The sequence below is a fragment of the Bos taurus genome, chromosome 1 (assembly GCF_002263795.3).
Source record: "Bos taurus isolate L1 Dominette 01449 registration number 42190680 breed Hereford chromosome 1, ARS-UCD2.0, whole genome shotgun sequence".
NCBI classification, from domain to species: domain Eukaryota; kingdom Metazoa; phylum Chordata; class Mammalia; order Artiodactyla; family Bovidae; genus Bos; species Bos taurus.
In genome coordinates, this window is record NC_037328.1 from 135,866,975 (window position 1) to 135,889,397 (window position 22,423).

Genomic DNA, 22,423 nt, shown 5'->3' on the forward strand with positions numbered 1-22,423 from the left:
TCTCCAACATTGCAGTCAGATTTATTGTCTGAGCCATCAGAGAAACCCAAGAATACTCGAGTGGGTAGCCTATCCCTTCTCCCGGGGAACTTTCCAACCCAGGAATTGAAGCAGGGTCTCCTGCGTTGCAGGTAGATCCTTTACCATCTGAGCTACCAGGGAAGCCTGGTAGGGACTATAATTCAGACTAAATTCTGAAATTTCTCATTCGAGAAATTTGTAAGCTTCTCAGAGGATAAGGCCTCAAATCTTTAGTTTACATAGTAGATACAATAGTGTAGATTCCCCTGCCATGGTCCAAGACAACAAAACTTAATAGAGCAATGAAGACAAGTGTGCATCTCAGTTTTTATCTTTGGAAAAGAATATTCGTCACAGCTTCACAATTTCATTCCAGGTCTGGTTTTTTAACATTAAAAACAAACATTTCTCAAATGGGAAGGTCACTCAGGATGAGATTATCATCCCCCCAGAGCAAAGCAGGAATATCATCAATCCTCCATTTGCAAAGATAGAGGATAAGTTACCAGTTGAGCAAAAATCAGACTCCAAAATCCATATATTTACTTTTTATTGAATTTGTTAATGACACATAGTTTTTGCACTGCCAAACCATGCCTGAGAATTCAAAGAAAGAAATGGTACAATGGACAGCCTCATCCACCCATCATACAGCATATTAAAACTTGATTCATGTGCACTTTGATAATTCCACATCTTTTAAAAAGTTGTAACAACGGTTGGGATTTTTAAGTCTTCTTGCAGGTCTTTAGATTTCTATGCCATTAAATAACTTTTCCCATATATTCATCTCAGTTCCTCAATAACATAACCCCCAAAAAAATTTTGCTGGAAAAAAATGCACTTTTCAGGGGATTTATGTGGCTCAAGGTCCAAGAGATTATTTGTTAAAAGATTTTTGTTTCCCATATGATGTCTTCAGATTAACCAAGAATCCTTTGTTTTTCAATCATCCAACCTCTCCTTGGCTGGCTCAGCTACTCACCCAAGCACATCAGAACATAGGCATCCTGCCTGCCACCTCAAGTAACTCCAACATTATTGCCCAGATACACTTTGCAGGTCCCATCAGGTGATTCTGTTCGCTTCCCAGGAGTGGGATTCCTGCATTGACACTTTTATCAAGACTCAACTCCTAGAGGAAAATGCTCCCACAACAGGATAGTTTTACTCACCCATTTGCTTCACTCTTGCCAGTAGCAAGTCTGCAACTCCTACATTTGGCAAAGGGATTTTATTATAGAGAAACCCAGACTCTGCATTAAGTGGTCACATGCCACTTTGAAATATATCTACCAAAGATACAAAACTAGTAAATTACCAGACTATCTCATTAGATGGAAAGACTTTTCAGTAATCCTGGGTAGCATCCTGGTGTCCCTTTTCAGGACTAAAAATTACTGGATAGTTTAAGCTGTAATTATTAAAAACAGAAGTGCTACATCACCTGTCTTTCGCCCCTGACTCTTCAAATGATCAACTTAAAGACATACCAGAAGGTTGATACCAAAGCTAGGCTGGGACAATCACTGCATCTACAGAATACCTAACACCTTAAATGTTTGGGCACAAGTGCATCTGGAATTCTTGTCAAATGTTTGGGCACAAGTGCATCTGGAATTCTTGTCAAAGATCATGCAAGATCTGTGAAACTTAAGTGTGTTTCAGGTTGAGGTTCTGCTCTTACTGCTTTGAATTTCTAAGGACAGGACAGTGACTCCCTTGGCCTGAGCAGAAACTAAACAGTCTTTCTACCAGTTTACTATACAATTTAGACCTGATTAGAGGAGGCTTTAGCAGCACCTGAAGTAGAGCCCCCTGCATTTACTGCCCTTTACATTAAAGGCCATTTGGTTCCACTCTAGGGATTGGCAAATTCATGAGACATTTCACAATTCCAATGCATACTTCAGGTTACTGAGCTAAGCAATATGCTCTGTAAAAGAACTATTCCAAGTGATAGCAAAAAAAAAAAAAAAGCCTTAATATGGAACACAGAAAAAGCATTACCCAAATAAAAAAATTACTAAAAGAAATAAGATTCTTCCCTCCTACCCCTTTCCCCACTTGGTGACCAAAGTTTGGATGAATTTAATTTGTGGTTACCTCAGAATACAACTCAAAGTTTTAAATTATAAATCAGAGCCCTACAGATTTTCCAAGCACATCAGTTCTTTTGAGAGCGGCATGTTCTAGTAAGTCTAATCCAGCCACAGTCCACCTCAGAGTATTCCTTATAGATGGGGCACAGGACAGGTTAATTAAGGTCACTTAAATCTTCATCTTTTACAGCAGATCAGAACCCAGATGGCTGACTTTCTGCAGGATTTCTGATAGGAATCCAGTAGAGCTGGTTTCAAGTTTCACATCGATACTTAATAGCTGTAACCTTCTTATCCAGAAGTTGTGATCCACATGAAGTCCACAATGAGTGCAGCAAATCTGAGGTAGTCAACCCTTACGAAGGCTCAGTATCTGAACATAAAAAGATTTTGATATGACCACTGGCTACAGGTTTTGATTTTTTTTTTTTTGTACTCGCACAGTAATTATGAAAGAACACTGCTGAATTAGTTCGAACATTAATATAACTATGAAACCCCCCCTAAATCCAATACACATAAAGAGCAGTTGTAACACTTAAACTTCCATAGTGCAACATGGTCAGTCATGTATACCAAGTGGTCTGCATCGGCTGTAGATCCAGCAGAGATCAGATGACGGATGGCTGTCCGTGGCGGTTAGCTGTGGTTTAGTTACCTTAGAAGGGTTAGCAAACACCATTCCTTAATTGTACTGTGTGTGGCTGCTTTTCTGATTCTCAAGCACAGCATACTGGTTGTCTAGCTGAAGTTTAAGGGCCTGGTTTTTTGAAAACTCATCCCTACCTCTAGTTTTGTGTCTTACTACTTCAAAGCTCTTCTCCATTTCTTTATCCCTAAGGGAAAAGAAATGTAATCAGTAAATATTTCTTCTTCACTAGGCTGTTCTGAAAATATTCGTTCTTGAATTAAAATAAAAAAGCCACCCCTTGGAAAAATCTTGAGGGAAGGGATAGGAGGGGGAAACTGGCATGTAAAACCCTTATCAAAACCATTTTTAAGGCTTCAATTGAACAGAAAATATAGAATACTGTACTGAAGCGCTACGGTCATATTTTCTGTGGTTGCAATTCTACCAAATACTATTAACTGAAATCCTATTCTGGGACCAACTTCAAGACAACTGCAAAGTTAAAAAGCTGTCTAATGACATGGTGAATCCTTCTAAGACTCACTTCTACTCTTAGGGAAAAAAAGACAATACATCTCTTTTTTTATATGTAAGTAAGGGCTTCTCATTCAAGTAAATTTCTACTCATTATTCAAAGACCTCTCTGCACTTCTACTTTATGGGAATGGATCAGATAAAGATGTGTGTGGTGAATCAGTGCCTCGTGTGTAGGACAGAGCAAGTCAGAGGTTTAAATTCAAGTCAGTTGTGCCCTCAAAGAGGCAAAAAGACTAGGATTTAATTTAAAAGCCACCCCCCACAAATTCCATACTGTCATTTACACTTCTTATTTACGTAAAGAAAAAAATCATGTCCCTATATAAGATGTGGATGTGCCATATGTGGTCATTTAACTCCAGGTAGCATTCATTTTAAGTACTTGCTGAAATAAGATTATTTTTAGTATTAGGTATATGAATGTCAGCATTTTTCATCTATTCACATTAACTGGGAATACAATAAAATATTGCTGATTTCTCTAGTCTATAATATAAGGAAAGTTGAAGCAGCAATAATGTACCCAATACTTATTAAGAATTCTAACTAGGTAAGACTTGTCATGGCTACAGAATGACATAACCCAGGGAAAAGAGGAACTTGCAGAAGATGTCTGTCTTTGGTACTCTTTCCCCTCAGCCCTTCCAGGGTTCTTCCTCTCCTCCTCAATTCCTGGGCATATAAGACCTACCTTAATTCTTAATTACCTCTCAGCTGCAGCCTGGGCTTTACTGCAACCCTCAAGGTGGGTTTTCAAATACCAAACACCCCATTTTCTGGCCAAGGCAAAAGGTTTCAAAACAAAATATTGAGCACACTTACTTCCGGCTCTCTACATGCTTGGCAGTGGACTGCAGGGATGGGAACTGCGTATCACTATAGATTTCTGGTGGTCCTTGTGGTGCTTTCCTTGTTGTGGTCAACCTAGCTCCAGGAGGCCTATACACGCCACTAGTCATTGTCGGTTCTGGGGTTTCTGTAACTGACATTTCACAACAGTTTAGAGAAACCACTCAAGTGCCTAGCATTTTAACAAGCTACTCCTGAATTCTTGATCATTTAACAATTATGGAAACAAAACAAAACAAAAAAAAATATTTATTTGCATTAAAGTTCTCTGAACAACAGAAAGAAAGAAAATTATCTGAGATATTCCCCTTCTGAGAACTCATTCTTCAGACTGAGTAAAACGGGAAAAGGAAAAAAAAAGATGGGTAGTCAGCTGTCAAAAACTGAAAAACAAACAAAAAAACCAAAAACCTTAAACATGTCTGGCAAGCTATAGGATCACTATAGGATTATCGTAAGACTTAAGCTGCCTACGGCCTTAACTTCCAAGTTCCTTTATCGAGGATATGAACGTGTTTAGATCAGACACAAATCTCTCTCTCCTAGCAACGGAAAGAAGACCCTACTCACTCACTACAAATATGCACTTAGTTGAAAGCTGACTGCCTATTAAAATTATAGACAACACATCTTTATGAAAATGAAATATTAAGATTACCAACTACTGGAGCAGGAGGTGCTTGTACCGGAGCAGTTTTATTCCAAGGGCCTGAAGACTTTTCTACACCACCACCACCACCTCCACCTTCTTCCCAATTATCACTTGGATCTTCTCTCTTTTCAACTTCATCTTCTTCCTTTTCACTATCGGAAAATAAATATGTGAATTCAATTACAGAAACAAGTTTTTTGTTTGGGTCCTGGGGGACAGGCCTCATGAGGGATATGGAAAAAAATTAAGCACCTGAGCAGTCCAATTTTCAGGTGGAAAATCTGTCAGTCCAAATCCTTAGTTCTATCAATACTGATCTGTGATTCTGGAGAAGGCACTTAACCCTCTTCCAGCCCAAATGCCAAGCTTTTTTTTTTTTTAAAAGGGAAAGGAAGAAATAGGGGATTTTATTTTATGCATTGGGGCCTCAACTTAACTTCAAGTGAACGAATTCATCACTGGAAAAAAGTTCATAAAACCACTGACAGTCTCCATTTCCCTTTTTGCAAACTTCATACACTCAAGAACATCTAGAAATATTTAACATACTGACACATCAACTTATAACAACCTACGTTGATTACTTATAGGAGTCCCTACTGAGGGAGGGAAGAAAGGTCAATCTAACCTGACATGTAGAGAAAAATAATCAAAAGTATAATTACTAGATTTTTTTCTGGAACCCAAGTGTACAAACAGCCATTTATAGTAAGCGTATTTTCAGATTAATTCAGATCAAATGAATTGTTTTTAAAAGTTGTCTAATTTCATTTGCTAATCCTTTAGTACATGTAACAAAATACTCTCAAAACTAATTCACATTCCAACAGAGGAAAACAAGTTAGTGTTTAGCATCAGTCTCTACTATCCAGACATAGGGAATACACAGAACTGGTTCCTAATAACAGAGATGTGTCACCCATTTAAAGAAGAGAATAAAAGAACTCAGTCGTTGCTTACTAGTGATTATAAATGCAAAATACATTCTCAGTGGTGACATACCATTCTAAGATTCTATTTAATGCCTCTTTTTAATTTATCTATTCTTGAAGTGTATAATCTCTCCAAGGTATCTTTGATGATGTCCCCTTGTGTTCGATTACTTATTACTGTGTCATGTAAACCTGAATGTGCTAAATTAACAAGTACATATATCTTGTCTTTCTATTCCACTGGCTTGACAGCACAAAGATAACTGCCAAGTCAAACTTCCCTTGCCCCTGCAGATGATGCATCTGGCACAGACACCTTTTCCCTGGATTATTTCCCATGACACTAGTGGTGTTTCCTAGGTCTTCAGCTTATCAATCTGTACCATCAATCTAACTATCCTTTCCTCTATTAAAAAAACATACTGTCCTTGGCCTTCCACTCTTTGAGATATTTTCTCTTTTTGATAGCTGATCCATAATGATGGTCATAACAATGTGTACATGACTCCTACCTTGACTGTGACCTTGGGAACATTAGGGCTTCTCTTGGTTTTTGCAAAATGACATCTAAGGGTGTTAGCCTTCTATGTCTATTAAAATAAGTTCTGGCTATATGACAAATTTCTTGAATTGCTAATAGTCTCCTTTAATGACACTGAGACAATGGTACCATGCAACACTGCCCACCAACCAGAGGTAACTGCAGAGTTTAGAGGCCTAGGGTGGCAACAGGAAGGGGAAAGTGGAATGAACTTACCTTCAATCTGCATTTACAACAGCAAGGTTTTATTTAAGACTATGGTTTGAGAGGAAAAAAGGGTAGAGAGTATGGCTAAGCCAGCCTTCAATTTTCCTTGCTGATAACGTAGTAGAATTCCATGCAGTCATTTAAAATAATGTGTTAGGCTTATACTAATATGGAAATAATAATCATTTCATATAAACAAGGTACTAAAACAAAATCTATGTACCTAATATAAATAGAAAGACATCTAGAATGATTGTTTAGCTAAATGTTAAAAAGTGGGTACTAGAATGCATGACTTTATTTTCTTCATGCAGTTAGGAGCAGATTCTAAGGCCAAACTGCCTGTTCAATACATGCAGACTCTGCGATTTACCAGCCAGAAAGAGTAAGTACAGCACCTAACTTCTGTATGGCTCAGTCTCCTCAAGTGTAAAATGGGGATAACAATCCCATTATGAAGACTGATTGACATAAAAGCACTCAGAACAGTGCTTGGCACACAGTAAGTAAGTGCTGTCAGCCCTTGCTATTACATGCTTTTTTAATATTTGAGTTTTCATAAAAGCATCACATTTCTTTAACAGGAAAAAAATATAGCATTTGGAAAAAGCAAAAATGCAACAAGAAAATGTTCTTTTAAATCGGATACCAAGCAGTATGACCTTCTTCCTAAAGCTTTTAAGCAGAATGAATAGTTAAGAGTATGAATGTCATAATTTATCTAGAAGTCTAACAGTGGTACTCAAATGTCAAAACTGTCCCAAAAGAAGTTTTTTTTAAGTTACCCACTTCTGAACCCACACCTATGTAAATTACACTATAATGTAATTTGGGCTATGAATAAAAGCACAGGTGTTATTCACTTAGCTATAATGACTAAGTAGTTAGTAATGTCCTAGCGACCCAATCTATGCCAGATGGGGAGATAAGAGGCCCATAAAGATTTAAGTGACTTCATGACACTTTTACACTCTAATATCCCCCCAAACTATGACAGCTTTCATTTGGTCAATTACATTTTGAAATGGTTTTTCAGCAATGCACTGAATCACAATTGTTCACATATATATAACTTTAAAATAGCTATTTCCTTAAATTATTTTAATATTTGGTGATTAATAATTTAAATTCCAAAATTATCAGCTTGTAATAAACTGAAAGCCAAAAAAAATGTTAACACTGATCATCCCTTGAAATTTCTTTATGCTGCTTTACTTTTCAAATGTTCTAAAACCCAAAAACATTGTTTTCCTAATCTGCAAAAAAAAAAAAAAAGAAAAATTCCAATATAGTATGATAGAATGCTGAAAGTCTTCATCAATTTTTTCTCTCAGAGACAAGTGACAGAAATGAATTTTTTTTAAAAACCCATAAATCCTAAATACCTCCAGAGTATAAACTACACTAGAAAATAAGTGATCTATTTTAATTAGAGGGATTTTATACTGATAACAGGCACAAGACAATTTAGTATTTTGGTTTCATAAGATTCTGAAATATTAGCTAAACTAAACACTGGAAATTATCTAGTTGAGATACTTCATTCAACAGAGGGAAATAAGGCCCAGAGATGCTAAGAGCCTTGCTGAAATGCTACAGTACCAACAGCAGGACAGAATAATTTAAATATCGTATTACTCTTTCATACGTAGGTATTTCAGAAAATGTCAAACCTCCAAATGCCAAAGAACAAAAAACATGTTACAAAGAATTATTTCCACAGAAGACAACTAGGCTAGAATTTAACGTTTAACCCAATATATAGCATCTCATCAGCTAAATCTGATGCTTTGAAAACTACAATGCCACTATAAATTCATTATCCCAACTCAAAAGTATACTGTCTTAAATATGCTTTAGTCTATACGGCACTATTGGTGGGGTACGAGGAATGATAATGCTAGAAAAAGGAGTATTTACTTAGTATCTCTATACTATGCCAGGCAGTGTTATAACCACTTTACAAAGCTAAACCTCAAAATAACAAAGATGAGGAGAAGACCCATCATACATATGCTGCTGTTGCTGCTAAGTCGCTTCAGTCGTGTCCGACTGTGTGCGACCCCATAGATGGCAGCCCACCAGGCTCCCCTGTCCCTGGGCTTCTCCAGGCAAGAACACTGGAGTGGGTTGCCATTTCCTTCTCCAATGCATGAAAGTGCAAGTGAAGTCCCTCAGTTGTGTCTGACCCTCAGCGACCGCATGGACTTCAGCCTTCCAGGCTCCTCCGTCCATGGGATTTTCCAAGCAAGAATACTGGAGTGGGGTGATTGTACATATGAGGAAACTTATATTCAGATACTTAAAGGATCTTCCCCAGGGCTACAAGGTAGTAAAGTCAAGTCAGTGGGACTCCAGAGCCCATATTCTTTCAGGCTGCCTCTCACTTCATTTTATTCTCTTTATAGCTCTAAAATATGATACAAAAATTTTCTATATTTTCAGATTTGAGAAGCTCACTTTTCTGAAATAAGACTGATCAGGATCACCCATGTTACAGCAGTATATTTATAAAAAACATAATACTCTTACTACCATATCTCAAGGGACATTACAGAATTTAAGCATCCTATCTCCCCTCTCCCAACACTAAAGCAGCTAACACAAAATCCAGACTTGACTGCACTTTTGCCAGTAATAATGGGCAGCTCCACTGGTTTTATGCAACCACTCCCATGACAGTAAACTGGGGAGACAGAAACCGCCTGACGAGTCATGCCTGGCAGCTTAAAATGTCACTGTACCCATCCAAGGTCTCTTTCTTGGCCCCTTCATGGCAGACCTAAGCGTCTCTCTCCTGGGCTCCATCCACAGCCTCTACAAATCACTGAAACGACCCACAGGGGTTCAGCTGAGCATGAGTAGTTTTTTTTTTTTTTTTGTTAAACAACTCCAAGACCTAACAATCAATGCTCGGAGGTCAAATATTTTCTACAATGAATCCAGATTGGATGCTGAAGTAATTTCCTCTCTTCAAAGGACAACTTAACTAGTTCTACCTAATCGGTTTAAGTCTAGCTGTCCAAAGATTTCTAGACAACCACTGGGCTCATGTTAGTGAAACATGACAAATGCTCACCATTTAGTAGCAAGTAGTAAATGAAATCTTTCTCCCTCAAATCCATTTTAAAGATGGGAAAGGCCTGTAGGTCCTATTATCAACCAATAATCTAAGCTTAAGCACCAGGCTCTTTCTTTTATCATCTCAATGGCTTCTCTCTCAGAACCTGTCGGTAAACAATGATGCAATCCTGAATAAGATTTATTAACTTAGACACAAAACTTGACACGTGACCTCCTACTACTCCTGGTACTTAAATCTTGAGCTAGTTGGTAAATGTGAGCTAGAATGTTAACACAGTATGTTTGTCACTGTTAAAAACTTCCCCTCTTTCAACTGCACTTAACTTCAACACAGGTTGAGCATGCAAACTTACTACAATGACTAGTGCCGAGAACTTTTAAGACTGTATGCACCGAACTAAAGAGAAAGCAAATGTGGCAAAAAATGATTGGTAGATCTCAGCCAAAAGTATAAGGGTACTTATTCTACTATTCTTGCAACTTTTCTGTGGTTTGTAATTTTTCAACACAAAAAGTTAGGAGGTAAAACATTAAGACTACAGACAGAGAATTTCAAGATATTTTAAGTCAATTTCTAAAGTTTCATTTTCTCTTGTCCCATATTGAAAGGCTGCCTCTCTCATGGATAGAAAAGATGACAAATTAAAGGCATATCCACCCCACTCCAATATCTGAGAAGAGAGATATTTCATTTCTCTCTCCTTCCAAGGGCTTCAGCTCAAAAGGTAAGATCAAGACATAGACAACAATCATTCAAGAACTCCAGCAACTGTGAGGATTTTTGTTTGTATGATTATACTATTGCCAACCTGAAATGGCATGTTGTCCTATTAAGTTCATAGTGAAATGACTCACCAGCATGCATGTGTGCTCACTCACATTCAACTCTTTGTGACCCCATGGATTGTAGCCTGTCAGGCTCTTCAGGCAAGAATACTGGAATGGGTCCTTCTCCAGGGAATCTTCCTGATAGAAACTGACCCAACATCTCCTGTGTTGGCAGGCGGATTCTTAACCACTGAACAATCTGGAAAACCCACTGACTCACCAGCCTAGGGCTTTAGTCATAATGTGTCTCCATGACTCCTTCAAATATTGGAATTATAAAGCAGATGCTTCATGGCTAAACAGCAAAATTCCCAAGAGTAAATCACTCTACCCACTAAATAGAGAAGTTGATTAACATGAACCAAGCGGATATATTATGAACATCTTATTCAAAATCCTCACAACAAATCTGAGCAGTCATCTCAATTCTGCAGATGAGAACATTCACAAGTAAAGTAACTCGCCCCAGGTCACACATAAGCAGCAGGGCTACAATGCAGGCCTAGGTCTGTCTTTCCCTAAGTCCATGTTTTTGCTATATTATCAACTACATCCTATCTGTTCGAGTAACCTACTTTCCATTCTATTGAACCAATGTGTCTTTCCCTGGAGATTTCCACTCCTACTGGAATGGGCTGCCATTTCCTTCTCCAGGTGATCTTCCCCACCCAGGGACTGAATCCGCATCTCCTGCATGGGCAGGAGGATTCTTTACTACTGAGCCATCTGAGAAGCCCCAAATCCAGTCTAAAGTTAAAACTTTCAGTCATTATTATGAAACCTATGAGAGCTTCTCACTCTCAAGCCTTTCCTGGAAACTTACATCCCTTCTATTGATTTATGAAGGCAACAGAGATTGACCCCAGACTCCATAATAACTAAGGAGCCACAAAACAGCTTCATTCAGGAAGAAGGTATGTTTTTCAATGTTAGCAGGTAAGAGAAAGACCTCTGCATGGCCACTAAGTGGCCATGACTAGATGCTAAAAATGTAAAATGCAGTATAAAAGCTGCTCTATTTTGGGTCAAGCAAACCTCAATGTTCACACTAGCTGAGATTTAATTACGCCTCTGGCAAAAGTGAAGAATAAAAGTGTTTTAAGTAATGTTCCACCACCTCAGGAGTAGCTAAAAATGAAGAAAAATAACCCTGAATGGATATGGGATATACAGTCAATGACAAAAATAGATGGTAGTTTAAATATCCTGTATAACAAAATCAACTTCTAGCATTCAATGAACTTGAAACCTCTTCCCTCAGAAAGCGCTGCTCTTGCTCAGTAATCGAGTCTTTGAGAACATACAGTACATGGGCTGGCAATCAGGAAAGGCAGAGCAAGAGCCTACTCTACCACAGAACACAGGAACCCAACACACAGGCGGTTCCACTACCACAAGTAACTATTAACAACTCCACATCCCTCCTCCCGATTTTTAAAAGCCAAGCCCCAGGAGAAAGAAAATGTATTATTTTCTAAACTATACCTCTTCAAAAACATCTAACACATGAAGGAAGCCAAGAAGTGGTTGGGAATAAACCTCCAGTCTTATCACCTCTACTTCACACCACCAGGAAGGTTTATTTCAAATGTAGAGAAACTATTCCCTAACTTTCCCACTATCAATCAGGTTTCACTTTGCAACAACGTGAAAGCACCTAGGACATGAATGCCTAGCTGTGATAAGTAAGTATTCAACAAATGTCATAAACATTAGCCCTGCTTTTTTAACAAGTTATTTAACATTATAAACATTACCATCTAGTGAGTCCTTCATTGGAAGGACTGATGCTGAAACTCCAATACCGTGGCCACCTGATGTGAAGAATTGACTCACTGAAAAAGACCCTGATACTGGGAAAGATTAAAGGCAGGAGGAGAAGGGGACAACAGAGGATGTGATGTCTGGATGGCATCACTGACCTGATGGACATGAGTTTGAGCAAGCTCCAGGAGTTGGTGATGGACAGGGAAGCCTGCAGTCCATGGGGTCGCAAAGTCGGACACGACTGAGCGACTGAATTTAACTGAGTGAGGTCAAAGAACAGTATTCTGTTAAGGAAAAGTTATTTCCTCCACTGTGCCAGGTGGTCACGAGTAAATATAAATCACAAACTTCAATCTGGAAGGCAGTGCATCAGGATCACTTCTTTTTTTGGCTACACTGCATGGTATGCAGGACTAGTTCCCCAACCAGTAGAAGAACTTGGGCCCCTAACAGTGACAGCACTGAGGTAATTCCCTAGGATCACTTATTTCTTGAAACTGGGAATAAACAGTTTCTAATCTAAGCCAATGGATTTTCTACTTCATGAAACTTTCAAAAACATGACATTTATTTACATGAATCTAAAGTTCATGTGACTACCATAGACTGGATTTGATAAAACATGTTAATTTCAAATCTTCTAAATCAACCAATGTAATTTTCAGGAATTACTGTTTTCTTAAAAAAAAAAAAAACTTTACGCTTAGACGATGATTCCATTTCTATAAATTTCTAGGGGAAATTAATCTATAGTGTTAGGACAGTGGTTATTTTGGGGGCAAAAACAATGACTACAAGAGGTTAGGAGGGGTGCTTTCTTCTCTACCAGTAATGTTTTCTTTCTTGACTTCCGTGCTGATTACACAAGTTGAATAGGTAAAATCTGTATTTCCCTGTAACTATGCTTCAATTACAACCACCCATGTTATCTTTTGGGACAAAAGTTAAGTTCAACCCACCAATATTAAAAGCAAAAATTTTGAAAGCACAAAATCCATTTTAGCTGTCTCAAAAAGGACTAACCAAGATTTGAAGTAGGCAAGCTCTCACAGGATTTTAGAACTGGCAGCTAATTTGACTGGCATGTAAAAGGGCTGCCATCACAGAGGAGGAACAGACACAATCCATTAGTCGTAATAAGCATACCTAAAGCACAAGAGTACTGTGATGCTGTTTTGGGACAAAAAACCCCCAAACATACAGTATTTATCCTGTGGGTGACATAAACGTTATCTGTAACCAAACCATACCTTATTTGCATTGCTTGAACTCTTAGGCCGCTGTAATCAACCTCTTTTTGCTCAAATTCTTTCCACTCATCTTCCTCCTGTAAAACAAGTACCCGGTAGTCAATTAAAGCTATTTTAAAAACATAACTAAAACAACTATCAGACTATTGAAAAGGGATCAAGTGGCTGGAATCTAAAGTGTGGACTCGTTTTCTGGCCAAAGCCCTTGCTCAATCCCAAGGCCACTAGCTTGAGGACAAACGTGACTAAACTTTGTTACTTCCACCCAGTTCCTTCACGAGACTTGTTACTTTAAAAGCAACCAGGAAACGTCGGATTAAGTCAATAGTAAGCCCACAACTAAACGTCTACCTCAATCTTGTATGAGACTTTTCTTTTACAGGTTTCCAGACCAAGTAGAGCCAATTAGATCTGCCACAAATGTGACTGTTAGAAAATTCAGCTCACACTACTGGGCTGAAATCAGAACGCTAAATTACTCAGAGTAGACGTCACCCGATAGATGCACTTCCGACCCAGGCCGAGTCCCCGGGAGGCTGCCGCCGCCTGCCTGCGTGCTGGCCCGAGCCAGGCGACGAGGGTCGGGAGCTGGGCCGCTGTGGTCCGGCGGGGAACGCAAGGCGGCCCGCCGTGGGAAGCCCGCGTCACGTGGCAGCCTCCGCGCCCGTCAGCCCGCCGGCCGGCCCCGGCCGCTTCCCCAGGCAGGCAGGCGGGGGCGGGCACATGGGCGCAAGCGCGCGGCCCGGGCCCTAACTCCCCGGCCCCTCACCTTTGTCACAACCTTGGTGGCGGCCCCAGGGCCAGTGGCCCCCACGCCCGCGGTCCCGCTATCGCCCGGCCGGGTCCCCGCGCCCGCCCCACCGCCCGCCGCGCCCGTGGCTCCGCTGCTCCCGCCAGCGCCTCCCGCCGCGCTCGCTGCGCTCGCCGCCCGGTTGCTCCGCTCCTTCTTCTTCTTTTTATCTCTCTTGGCGAAGAAGTTGTCTAGGCTCCGCTCCTCCGTCTCAGCCATGGCCGCGGCCTCCTTGGCCCGGATGGGTGGGGCCGGCGGCGGGCCAGGCCCGCCGAGGCTCCGAACTCGGGGTCGAGGCCGGCTCGGCGCTCAAGCTCCCGGGCGCGGCGACGCCTCAGTCCCGCGGGGTCGCTGAGGCGTGTGCAGCGAGGCGACCGGCCCCCCCCCGCCTGCTGGCGGACGGTGGTACGGTCCTCCTAGGGGCTCGCGTGCCGCTGCCGCCGCCCGAGCCCGCCCGGGCTGCAGCTGCTGCCGCGATCGCAGTGCAGGATCCCGCCCGCTCCACAGCTGGAGGGAAAAAGGAACGCGCGGGCCAGAGGCTCCGGCGAGAGTGCTGGGTTAGCGGCGGCGCGTGCAGAAGGAAGACGCGAGCACGCAGGCCGGGAGAGGAGGGGATAGGGGGTGGGGAGGGGAGGGAAGGGGAGGAGGGAGGGCGGGCCACCAGAAAAGAGAGGCAGCGCCCGCGCCTGCGTACTTAGCTCCGCCCGCCTCTGTGGGAGCGTGGAGGGGAGGGCGGTGAGAGGAGACGGAGGCGGAGCTGGCAAGGGAGCCAATCAGGTGCCAGGACGAAGTGCTTAGGCGACAATCCCTGCCTCAGACGGGGCGGGGCTGTGGCTTGGGGGCGGGGAGAGGGTGTATGCTAAATAAGTGACGTATATGATGGCTCTTGCCTCCTGATTGGTCGAGGGTTTAGCCTTGAGGGCGGGCATTTAGAGGGCTTGTTGGTGACTTGGCTAAAGAGGTCCGGTCGAAGGGGTGGGTAGGTCCGTTCTAGGCGCATGCGTAGGGTACACGTGTGTCTGCTAGTCCGCCGCAAACTGTGGCCTTGTAGTGGTTTGAACTTTAGTGAGACTGAGAGGCCCTGTGCTAAGCTAGCTATATAAAGAATGTATCGTCTGCTCCGCTGGCCTCTGTATTTTCACCCTCTCTGGTCTGGCAACTGTTCATTTTATTCGTAGGTGATGATTATTATGAAAATGAGGTGCTTTCGGCTTGAAGTTTAGTTCTTATTTACTAAAAGGTCTACGTAAACCAGTAGGTAGTCAAAAGGAGATTGGTTTTATCTGAATTCTACTTTCTGTGAGATAGCTAGAAATAGTGTCAAGCTAAATCTGACCCTCAAGCGCCTGATCTGTAAAGTGGAGATGTTAGCTCTTGCAAGACACGTGGGGAAAGATTACCTCTTAGCTGCCAGCGCAGTACTTAATACTCATTGTGCGTGCTAAATCGCTTCAGTCGTGTCTGACTCTTTGCGACTGCATGGAATGTAGCTGCCAGGCTCCTCTGTCATTGTAATTCTCCAGGAAAGAATACTGGAGTGGGTTGCCATTTCCTTCTCCAGGGATTGAACCCGTGTCTCTATGTCTCCTGCATTGGCAGGCAGTTTCTGATACACATTAGATGCTATAAATAATTTTACATGTAAATAATACCCCCTACCCTGATGAGATGATGGCTATAATCTATCATTTTTGTCCCTGATAAGAGGAAAGGAATGGCATATATAGAAGAAGGGAGCAAATGTGCCCAGACTGTACGTGGTTGTACCATTTAAGTACCTTCTGGGCGTTGAGAATGAAATGAATCCTCCCATATGAAAAAGGCAGTCTAATAAAAGGTATTAAGCTTTCCACTTCCTTCTAAAGACAGAGAACTGTCACAACCACTGAGGAAATGACTCAGTTATGTTAGTAGCCTTGTAGGGTAGATAGAGCACAGCCAATTCATGGAGGTACTTGTCTTTTCCTTTACAGTTTTTCTGTTAAAGTCTGTCTCCCCTACACTCCCTTCACCTCTACTATTAAAGTACTAAATCCAGAATATGTCAAAGAAGCAAATCAAGGAGCTGGTCTTGGCCAATCGCAAGCTTATGTTTAATTCCCCATACTGACTCCAACTACCTGGGGTGGATCTCTAGGTAACTTCCTTCTGTGACACCAGGCATCTTCTTGTGATGCAAGCCAAGTTCAGTATTGCCTCTCCCCTACCTTCCTTGACATCTCTGATCAAATTTTTCTTCCCTTCTCTCCCTCCCTTCTTTCCCTCCTTGCTCCCAATCCCTTCCTTCCTTTTATTCTTTCTTTCCTCACCTGTGAAACGCCTTTTTGTTATATTTAAGGCAACGTGGTTTATTCTAGGCAGAGTAACTTGTCATTCCTGCCTTCAACTCCCTTATAATCTACAAGAAAAGACCTAGATATGAATAATTGAAATTTAGCCCTCTCTTTCTTATATCTCCATCAATGGATCAGTGTGTCTTGAAGGAATTAATGATGGGAAAAAGCAGAGAAGGAACAGCAGCTGCAGCAAAATTCCCCACTACATCTTCCAGTGATTGAGGGCATGTTCTTCAAACTTGATCACATATAAAAGACTCAGGTCAGGCCAATAGAGAGACTAGGGTCTTTGTGGTTGTGTCATTATCTACAGTTGATTCTGTCCTCCAGGAATCTAGTCTCCCTCTCATTAAATCCCCTGACCTGAAACTCACAGCATATATTCATACCAGATTTTCCTGTTAAATCTCCCGTGCTCCCTCCTCTGGTGTGTTACACAGAGCCTTGAAACCTACCATCACCACACCCCTTATCTTTACCCCAACCCTCATCATGAAGCACCATCCAGTGCTCTCTTGATGTTTGGACCTTCACCATCTTTAAAGTAAAACAGACCTTCATTTGTACTTGGTGGGTGGAGAGTTGAATAGTGGTGAGAACTTGGACCATTACCAGTTATTTCAGCACATCTTCTAAGGAGCCTAATGCTGTCTGAATGTGAAAATTTCTGAGTCCTCTGAAGTGGTACAATCCAAAGGACATCTGTCTCCCCCGACAAGGCCAGCTGAGCTTCAATATTCCATGAGCTCAAGAGCTGGCACAGGGAAGCTGGGCCCAGCCCCATTGTCCGTGGGTTCTTTTTTGCTGAGCTATTCATTCCAAGTTCCATTCTGCTACCTAGGCTAGAAGTTCCACACATGCTCAGCTCAAAGGAATGCAGCTCGTGCTAGCCAAAGACTTCCCAGGAAATGAGAAGCAGCTTTTCATTTGTGACTTCCTCTCTCAGAAATCTGAGGGACTGAGCTACTTCCTGGGCTATTCCATTAATGACCTTTTCCAGTTGAGGAATAACTACTTTCAGATCACTTCCTCTGGGAAAAAACTTCTGCTGATTTCTACAGGCAGTCTGGTTCCTGACCTTTAAAGACCCAGAGACCTTTTGTTTGGTATGAATATTTGATGCCTTCCAGATATTTCCATGATTTGTTTGTTGTTTAACCATTCATCCATTCATTAACTCATTCATTTATGTAAAACATTTATTTCATGAGCACCTACTGTATGCCAGGCCTGATATTAGCAGTTAAGTATAAGTCAGATGTAAGCCTTTCCCTCACAGAGCTTACTGTATGATAAACTGGTAGTCAGTATACACAAATATACATACAATTATAACACATTGAAAATATAATGGGGCAGGGTTGGAGCATAGCCGTTAGCGACTTGATTAGAGAGCCATTCCACCAACAGTCAACCTCACAGTGGTCCTTGTGGCAGAGAGAGCAGGATGGCTGCTTTCTCTCTGACCTCAAGAACAAAGGATCTGCTACTAAGAAGTTTACAACAGCTAATTATGCCCCTCTGTCACTTTTTCTATGAAAGAGATTTGCTGAAAACTTTCAGGAGTTTGGAGTTTTTAAGGCGTGAGCCATCCATCTCCCTTCATTCCCCCACAATAAACCTTTGTTCCCAATACCGACGACGTTTTGGTGTTGTTTTGCCTCACTATGTGTTAGGCACATGGACTCTTGTTCGGCAGCAAAACACTTGAAGGTAAGAATAGGGTTGGGCATACAGCCTACATCACATAGACATTTGACTGAAGTTTGTAAAATGTGGCCACTAATCCCTAGTTTTCCACATTAACGGGATTGCACAAACCTTGGACTATCTCAGTGTTCCTTAACATTGTTCTTTGTCGGCTTTAGAACATATAGTCAGTCATGGGTAGCAAAGAATTTGACCTTCTTCAACCTCAAGGCCCTTGTTAGGTCATCCTTGACTTTAAGGTTCTAGCTGGAAGATGAATGGACAGCAAGAGTAAAGAGGTCCCAGATACCAGTGGCCACCCAGAAGAGCCTGTTTCCAGAAAGAGGTAAAAGGCTGCCATGCATGACCCTTCCCCTTCCATTCCCCTACCCCCATCTACCACAAGGCTTGCAAAAGAGAGTTGGACTTAGTAAGCCCACCCCTAGTGGATCCCGTCTCCTATTTGATGAAACACATGAAGTTGCCGCTATCTGACTGTTTTTTACCTGACAAAATAGCAGTTTCATATGGTTCAGCCTAATATATCTGAGAATAAACAAAAAAAATTCTGTAAATGATTGAAGAGCTTGGGAACAACCAACCCAGTCATCAAGGTGACTGATTTCAGGAGAAGGACTGAAATGTGATGATAATTGAATACTCAGCAATCTTATTGTATTCTGTGGAGAATACAGGAAACAAAGATAAAGAATGAGGCTGGCAAACAGAAAGAGGAAGGAAAAAGAAGTAGGATAGAGCCAGGAGGCTAGAAGTTGGCATTTACTACCTATAACTGTCCAGGAAAGAGCAACATGAAATTGGAGCTCACACAGTGCCCTGCTGCGAGGTGGAGATGACTTGCCAAGGCCCCCTGCCTTGGATGAAATCCTTCCTTAACTCACAAACCAGCCTGCTGATGACTGATTTGGCTCCCTGGGATTGTTGATATCGGAAAAAGGGTGGTCTGGTTGAGGGAGGAGCCATCCAGTTATTGAAGGACTAATACCAGCTGTTAATGAATACATGGGTATCTGGTTATATACTTCAGCCTCCTATGAGTTGGATTGCTGGGAGTTAGTCTTCTTTAGGCAGACATATCTCAGACTTGACTATGAAACAGGTTCAGCTTTATGGTAAACTCATTAAGGTAAAACTATCCTGGGTGGCCTCTTTGGGAGCTAGTCAGATGACTCTAGCACAAAGCAAAACCTTCTGACCCAAATCATCTTGATCACAGAGTGCAAGGGATATAATTATATTGGCAAGGTACCATTACCCTATCCCTGACCCTAGCTCTAGTCCTAATCCTACTTCATGACCTAACAGGGAGATGGGAAATTGTCTGGCATTGTATGCTTCTGAATCCGAGCCAGCCCAGTCCTGGTTACCAGGTCAGTAGGTCAATAGTATTGTCTTCCTACTTGGGCTAACAAGCAGAAAAGAGTGAGGGTGTAGGGAGCATAGAGAGAGCTTCCCATGCTGAAGGCAAGTCTTTTACATTCTCCCAAGCACCATGCTCTTTACTTCACAGTCAAGAGTCTATTTTCTGGACCTTGATTCAAATAAAAACTCTGCCTCTTCCTAGCAAGTCACTTATCATCTCTGCATCTCAGGTTTTGTGTTTTTTTAATCTTACTTTACAAATAAGGATGAGAAACACACCTGCCTTGCTGAGCTGTGAGGACTCAGGGTAAGGATGGACTTGAAGACCACCTGGCTCAGTGTCTGACATTCATCTCAGTTAATATTATTTTTATTAGTTTTTTGGCTGGGCTGGGTCTTCATTGCTGTGTGCAGGTTTTCTCTAGTTGTCGTGTGAGGGCTTCTCATTGCTGTGACTTCTGTTGCAGAGCAGGCGCTCTAGAGCACAGGCTCAGTCTTTGCATCACGCAGGTTTAGTTGCCCCACGGCATGTGGAATCTTCCTGGACCAGGGATCAAACCTTTGTTCCCTGCATTGGCGGGTGGAGTCTTAACCAGTGGACTACCAGCAAAGTCCAAATTATTATTATTATTAATAGCACTTATGTACTAAGGCATAAAATATCATTTATAGTTACATAAGGGGTTTTGGTGACTGTTCCTTTATCTGTTCTCTCTGACCCTGCTGCTTGTAATTGGGTGTTCAGCACCTGCTGAGTGGCACTAGCCCCATAGTAAACAATCATTAAACATTTGTTGACAATTAAAAGGATAATTTAAAAAAAAAGTGAGAAAACTAAAGTTTCATGATGTGTATTTGTAGTTACTAAATATGAAATCACTTAGTACTTTTGTAACAGGAAGGAAAGGAGCAGCCCACAACTTTTGAAACAATGACATAGCCCAGGGACACAATGTAAACCCATTAAGATCAAATGGGACCAAGATGGCAGACAAGACTAGACCTTGATCCTCAATCAGCAAGTGAAATGACACACCCAGAGGTGCCATGACAGTTCCAAGGCACTGCTAAAAGGCCAAGGAGTGGGTGGTGGCCCAAATCCTGGAAATCTCTGCCCCTTCCCCCAAATAGTTGAAATAATCCTCCCACTCAATAACATATGAAATTACCCAGCTTATATAAAAACTAACCATGGCATATTTTGCGGTCGCACTCACCCTCTGAGATGGTGCACACACTGTGGAGTGTTTTTCTCTCTGAATGAATAAATCCACTTCTTACCTATCACTTTGTCTCTCACTGAATTCTTTATGTGATGAGACATCAAGAACCTGAGCTTCATTAGGTCCTGAAGCCAGGGACTGTGGGTTTTGGCTGGGTTTGAATCCCAGCCACGTGAGTACAAGTCCCAAGCAGGATTTTAGCTGGATTTGAGTTCCAGCCAGGTGGGTTCAAGTCCCAGTCTGTAAAGGTTTCACTTTGGCCTCTTCTCTCCAGTCTCCTGGTTATATAGTTCTTGCTCATGTTAAACTATCTGTGACTTTGAAATGGAGCAAAATAGCCACCACAAGTGCCCGTCTGCTTAGAGCTCCTGTGGTGCCCCCTGAGGACCTCAGTACTACCCACCATCCACTCAGTCTTCTGAGCTGGCAAGGCACCCTCCCTCTCCGCCCAAATAAAACTGAACTTGCTGAGTAAGTCAGCAAGAAGTTAAACTCTCCCCTCTCTGGGGGTTGAGGGAGGGGCCTGGCTTAGCCTCAGGTAATCATTGATGAGCCCCCAGTCAAAGGGTTACACAGAGGAAGTGAAGTGAAGTGAAGTGAAGTCGCTCAGGCGTGTCCGACTCTGCGACCCCATGGACAGTAGCCTGGCAGGCTCCGCCGTCCATGGGATTTTCCAGGCAAGAATACTGGAGTGGGCTGCCATTTCCTTCTCCAGGAGATCCTCCCAACCCAGAGATTGAACCCAGGTCTCCTGCATTGCAGACAGACGCTTTACTGTCTGAGCCACCAAGGAAGCCCAACACAGAGGAAGAAAGCACTTTGATAGCACTGGCCCAACCTCCTGAGTGGAGTTCATCCCAGATAGTATGATTCTGAGGTCTGCACCCCACCCTGCTCCATCCCCAGGCCAATCCTCCGGGAGACCTCTCCACGCAGTGGGATGTCTGGCCTGAGATATGCCAGAAGGATAGAAACTAGAAAAGTTTTGTGAGGCTTCTGGGAGCTTTCACCCTTGTCACTGGCAAATCTCCTTCTGTGGGTCTTGGCCCTGGAAGAACAAAAAGCATGTCATGTAAACAATTGTAAAATTATATAAATCAATAAGATACAATTAAAGGTTATGTGTTAAAGCTGCTGCCAAACACAGCTAAGTGAAGAATAACTGCTTGTATGTACTCAGTGAAGTGGCAAAATTAGTAAAGGTTTTTAGTGATGCTATATGCCCTTCCATCTCCCCTGTCCCCACATCCATGACAAAGAAGCTTCGATCCCAACCTACCCCTGCCCTGCTCCATGAAACTGCAACAAATCTGCAATGGTTCCTGCTTATCACCACATCCCAACTTAATTCCCAGGCCCCTGGGTCCTCACATTTCCCAGGATGTTACGTTTCCCAGGAGGTGTGGAAAATGTGTAGCCTGAATATCTCCCTTTACCTTTGAATGTGACATTTGGATGAAAATGACCTGAAATCTGGTCTTGCCTGACCAGCCTCAGTGGAAGCAGATTCCGTGTGCTTGATAACCTTCTAAGGTTCCCTGGGGACTTCCTGTGTTCAGTTCTAGTTCACTGCAGGCACTGTCCCCAGAGTCCCCTGCCCA

At 42.1% G+C, this 22,423-nt stretch overlaps 1 protein-coding gene across 11 annotated transcripts; it reads right to left on the reverse strand.

The window, feature by feature from the left end:
- Positions 1-554: 554 nt before the first annotated feature.
- Positions 555-17,151, reverse strand: CDV3 (CDV3 homolog). 11 transcript variants are annotated; one of them, XM_059890841.1, is made up of 6 exons: positions 14,171-14,779; positions 13,402-13,478; positions 4,799-4,944; positions 4,114-4,273; positions 2,910-2,959; positions 555-2,496 (listed from the first exon to the last, which is right to left on the reverse strand). In XM_059890841.1, exons 1-6 carry the CDS (start codon positions 14,408-14,410, stop codon positions 2,480-2,482), a joined length of 690 nt encoding a protein of 229 aa, XP_059746824.1. In that variant the 5' UTR covers positions 14,411-14,779; the 3' UTR covers positions 555-2,479. The 11 variants fall into 11 exon arrangements, with proteins under 11 accessions (XP_059746824.1, XP_059746846.1, XP_059746936.1 ...); XM_059890863.1 differs by having other exon boundaries at positions 555-2,781; XM_059890953.1 differs by lacking the exon at positions 14,171-14,779 and adding an exon at positions 17,083-17,151 and having other exon boundaries at positions 555-2,959.
- Between the last annotated feature and the right edge of the window lie 5,272 nt (positions 17,152-22,423).

Bases quoted from the DNA above. Each gene is read 5' to 3' on its own strand.
- CDV3 (NM_001192040.2), bottom strand. From the start codon at position 14,410: ATGGCTGAGACGGAGGAGCGGAGCCTAGACAACTTCTTCGCCAAGAGA. The intron at 4,948-13,401 runs GTATGGTTTGGT...TTTATTTTCCGA, and splicing joins GTTCAAGCAATGCAAATAAG to TAGTGAAAAGGAAGAAGATG. The intron at 4,274-4,798 runs GTAATCTTAATA...GTGAAATGTCAG, and splicing joins ACCTCCTGCTCCAGTAGTTG to TTACAGAAACCCCAGAACCG.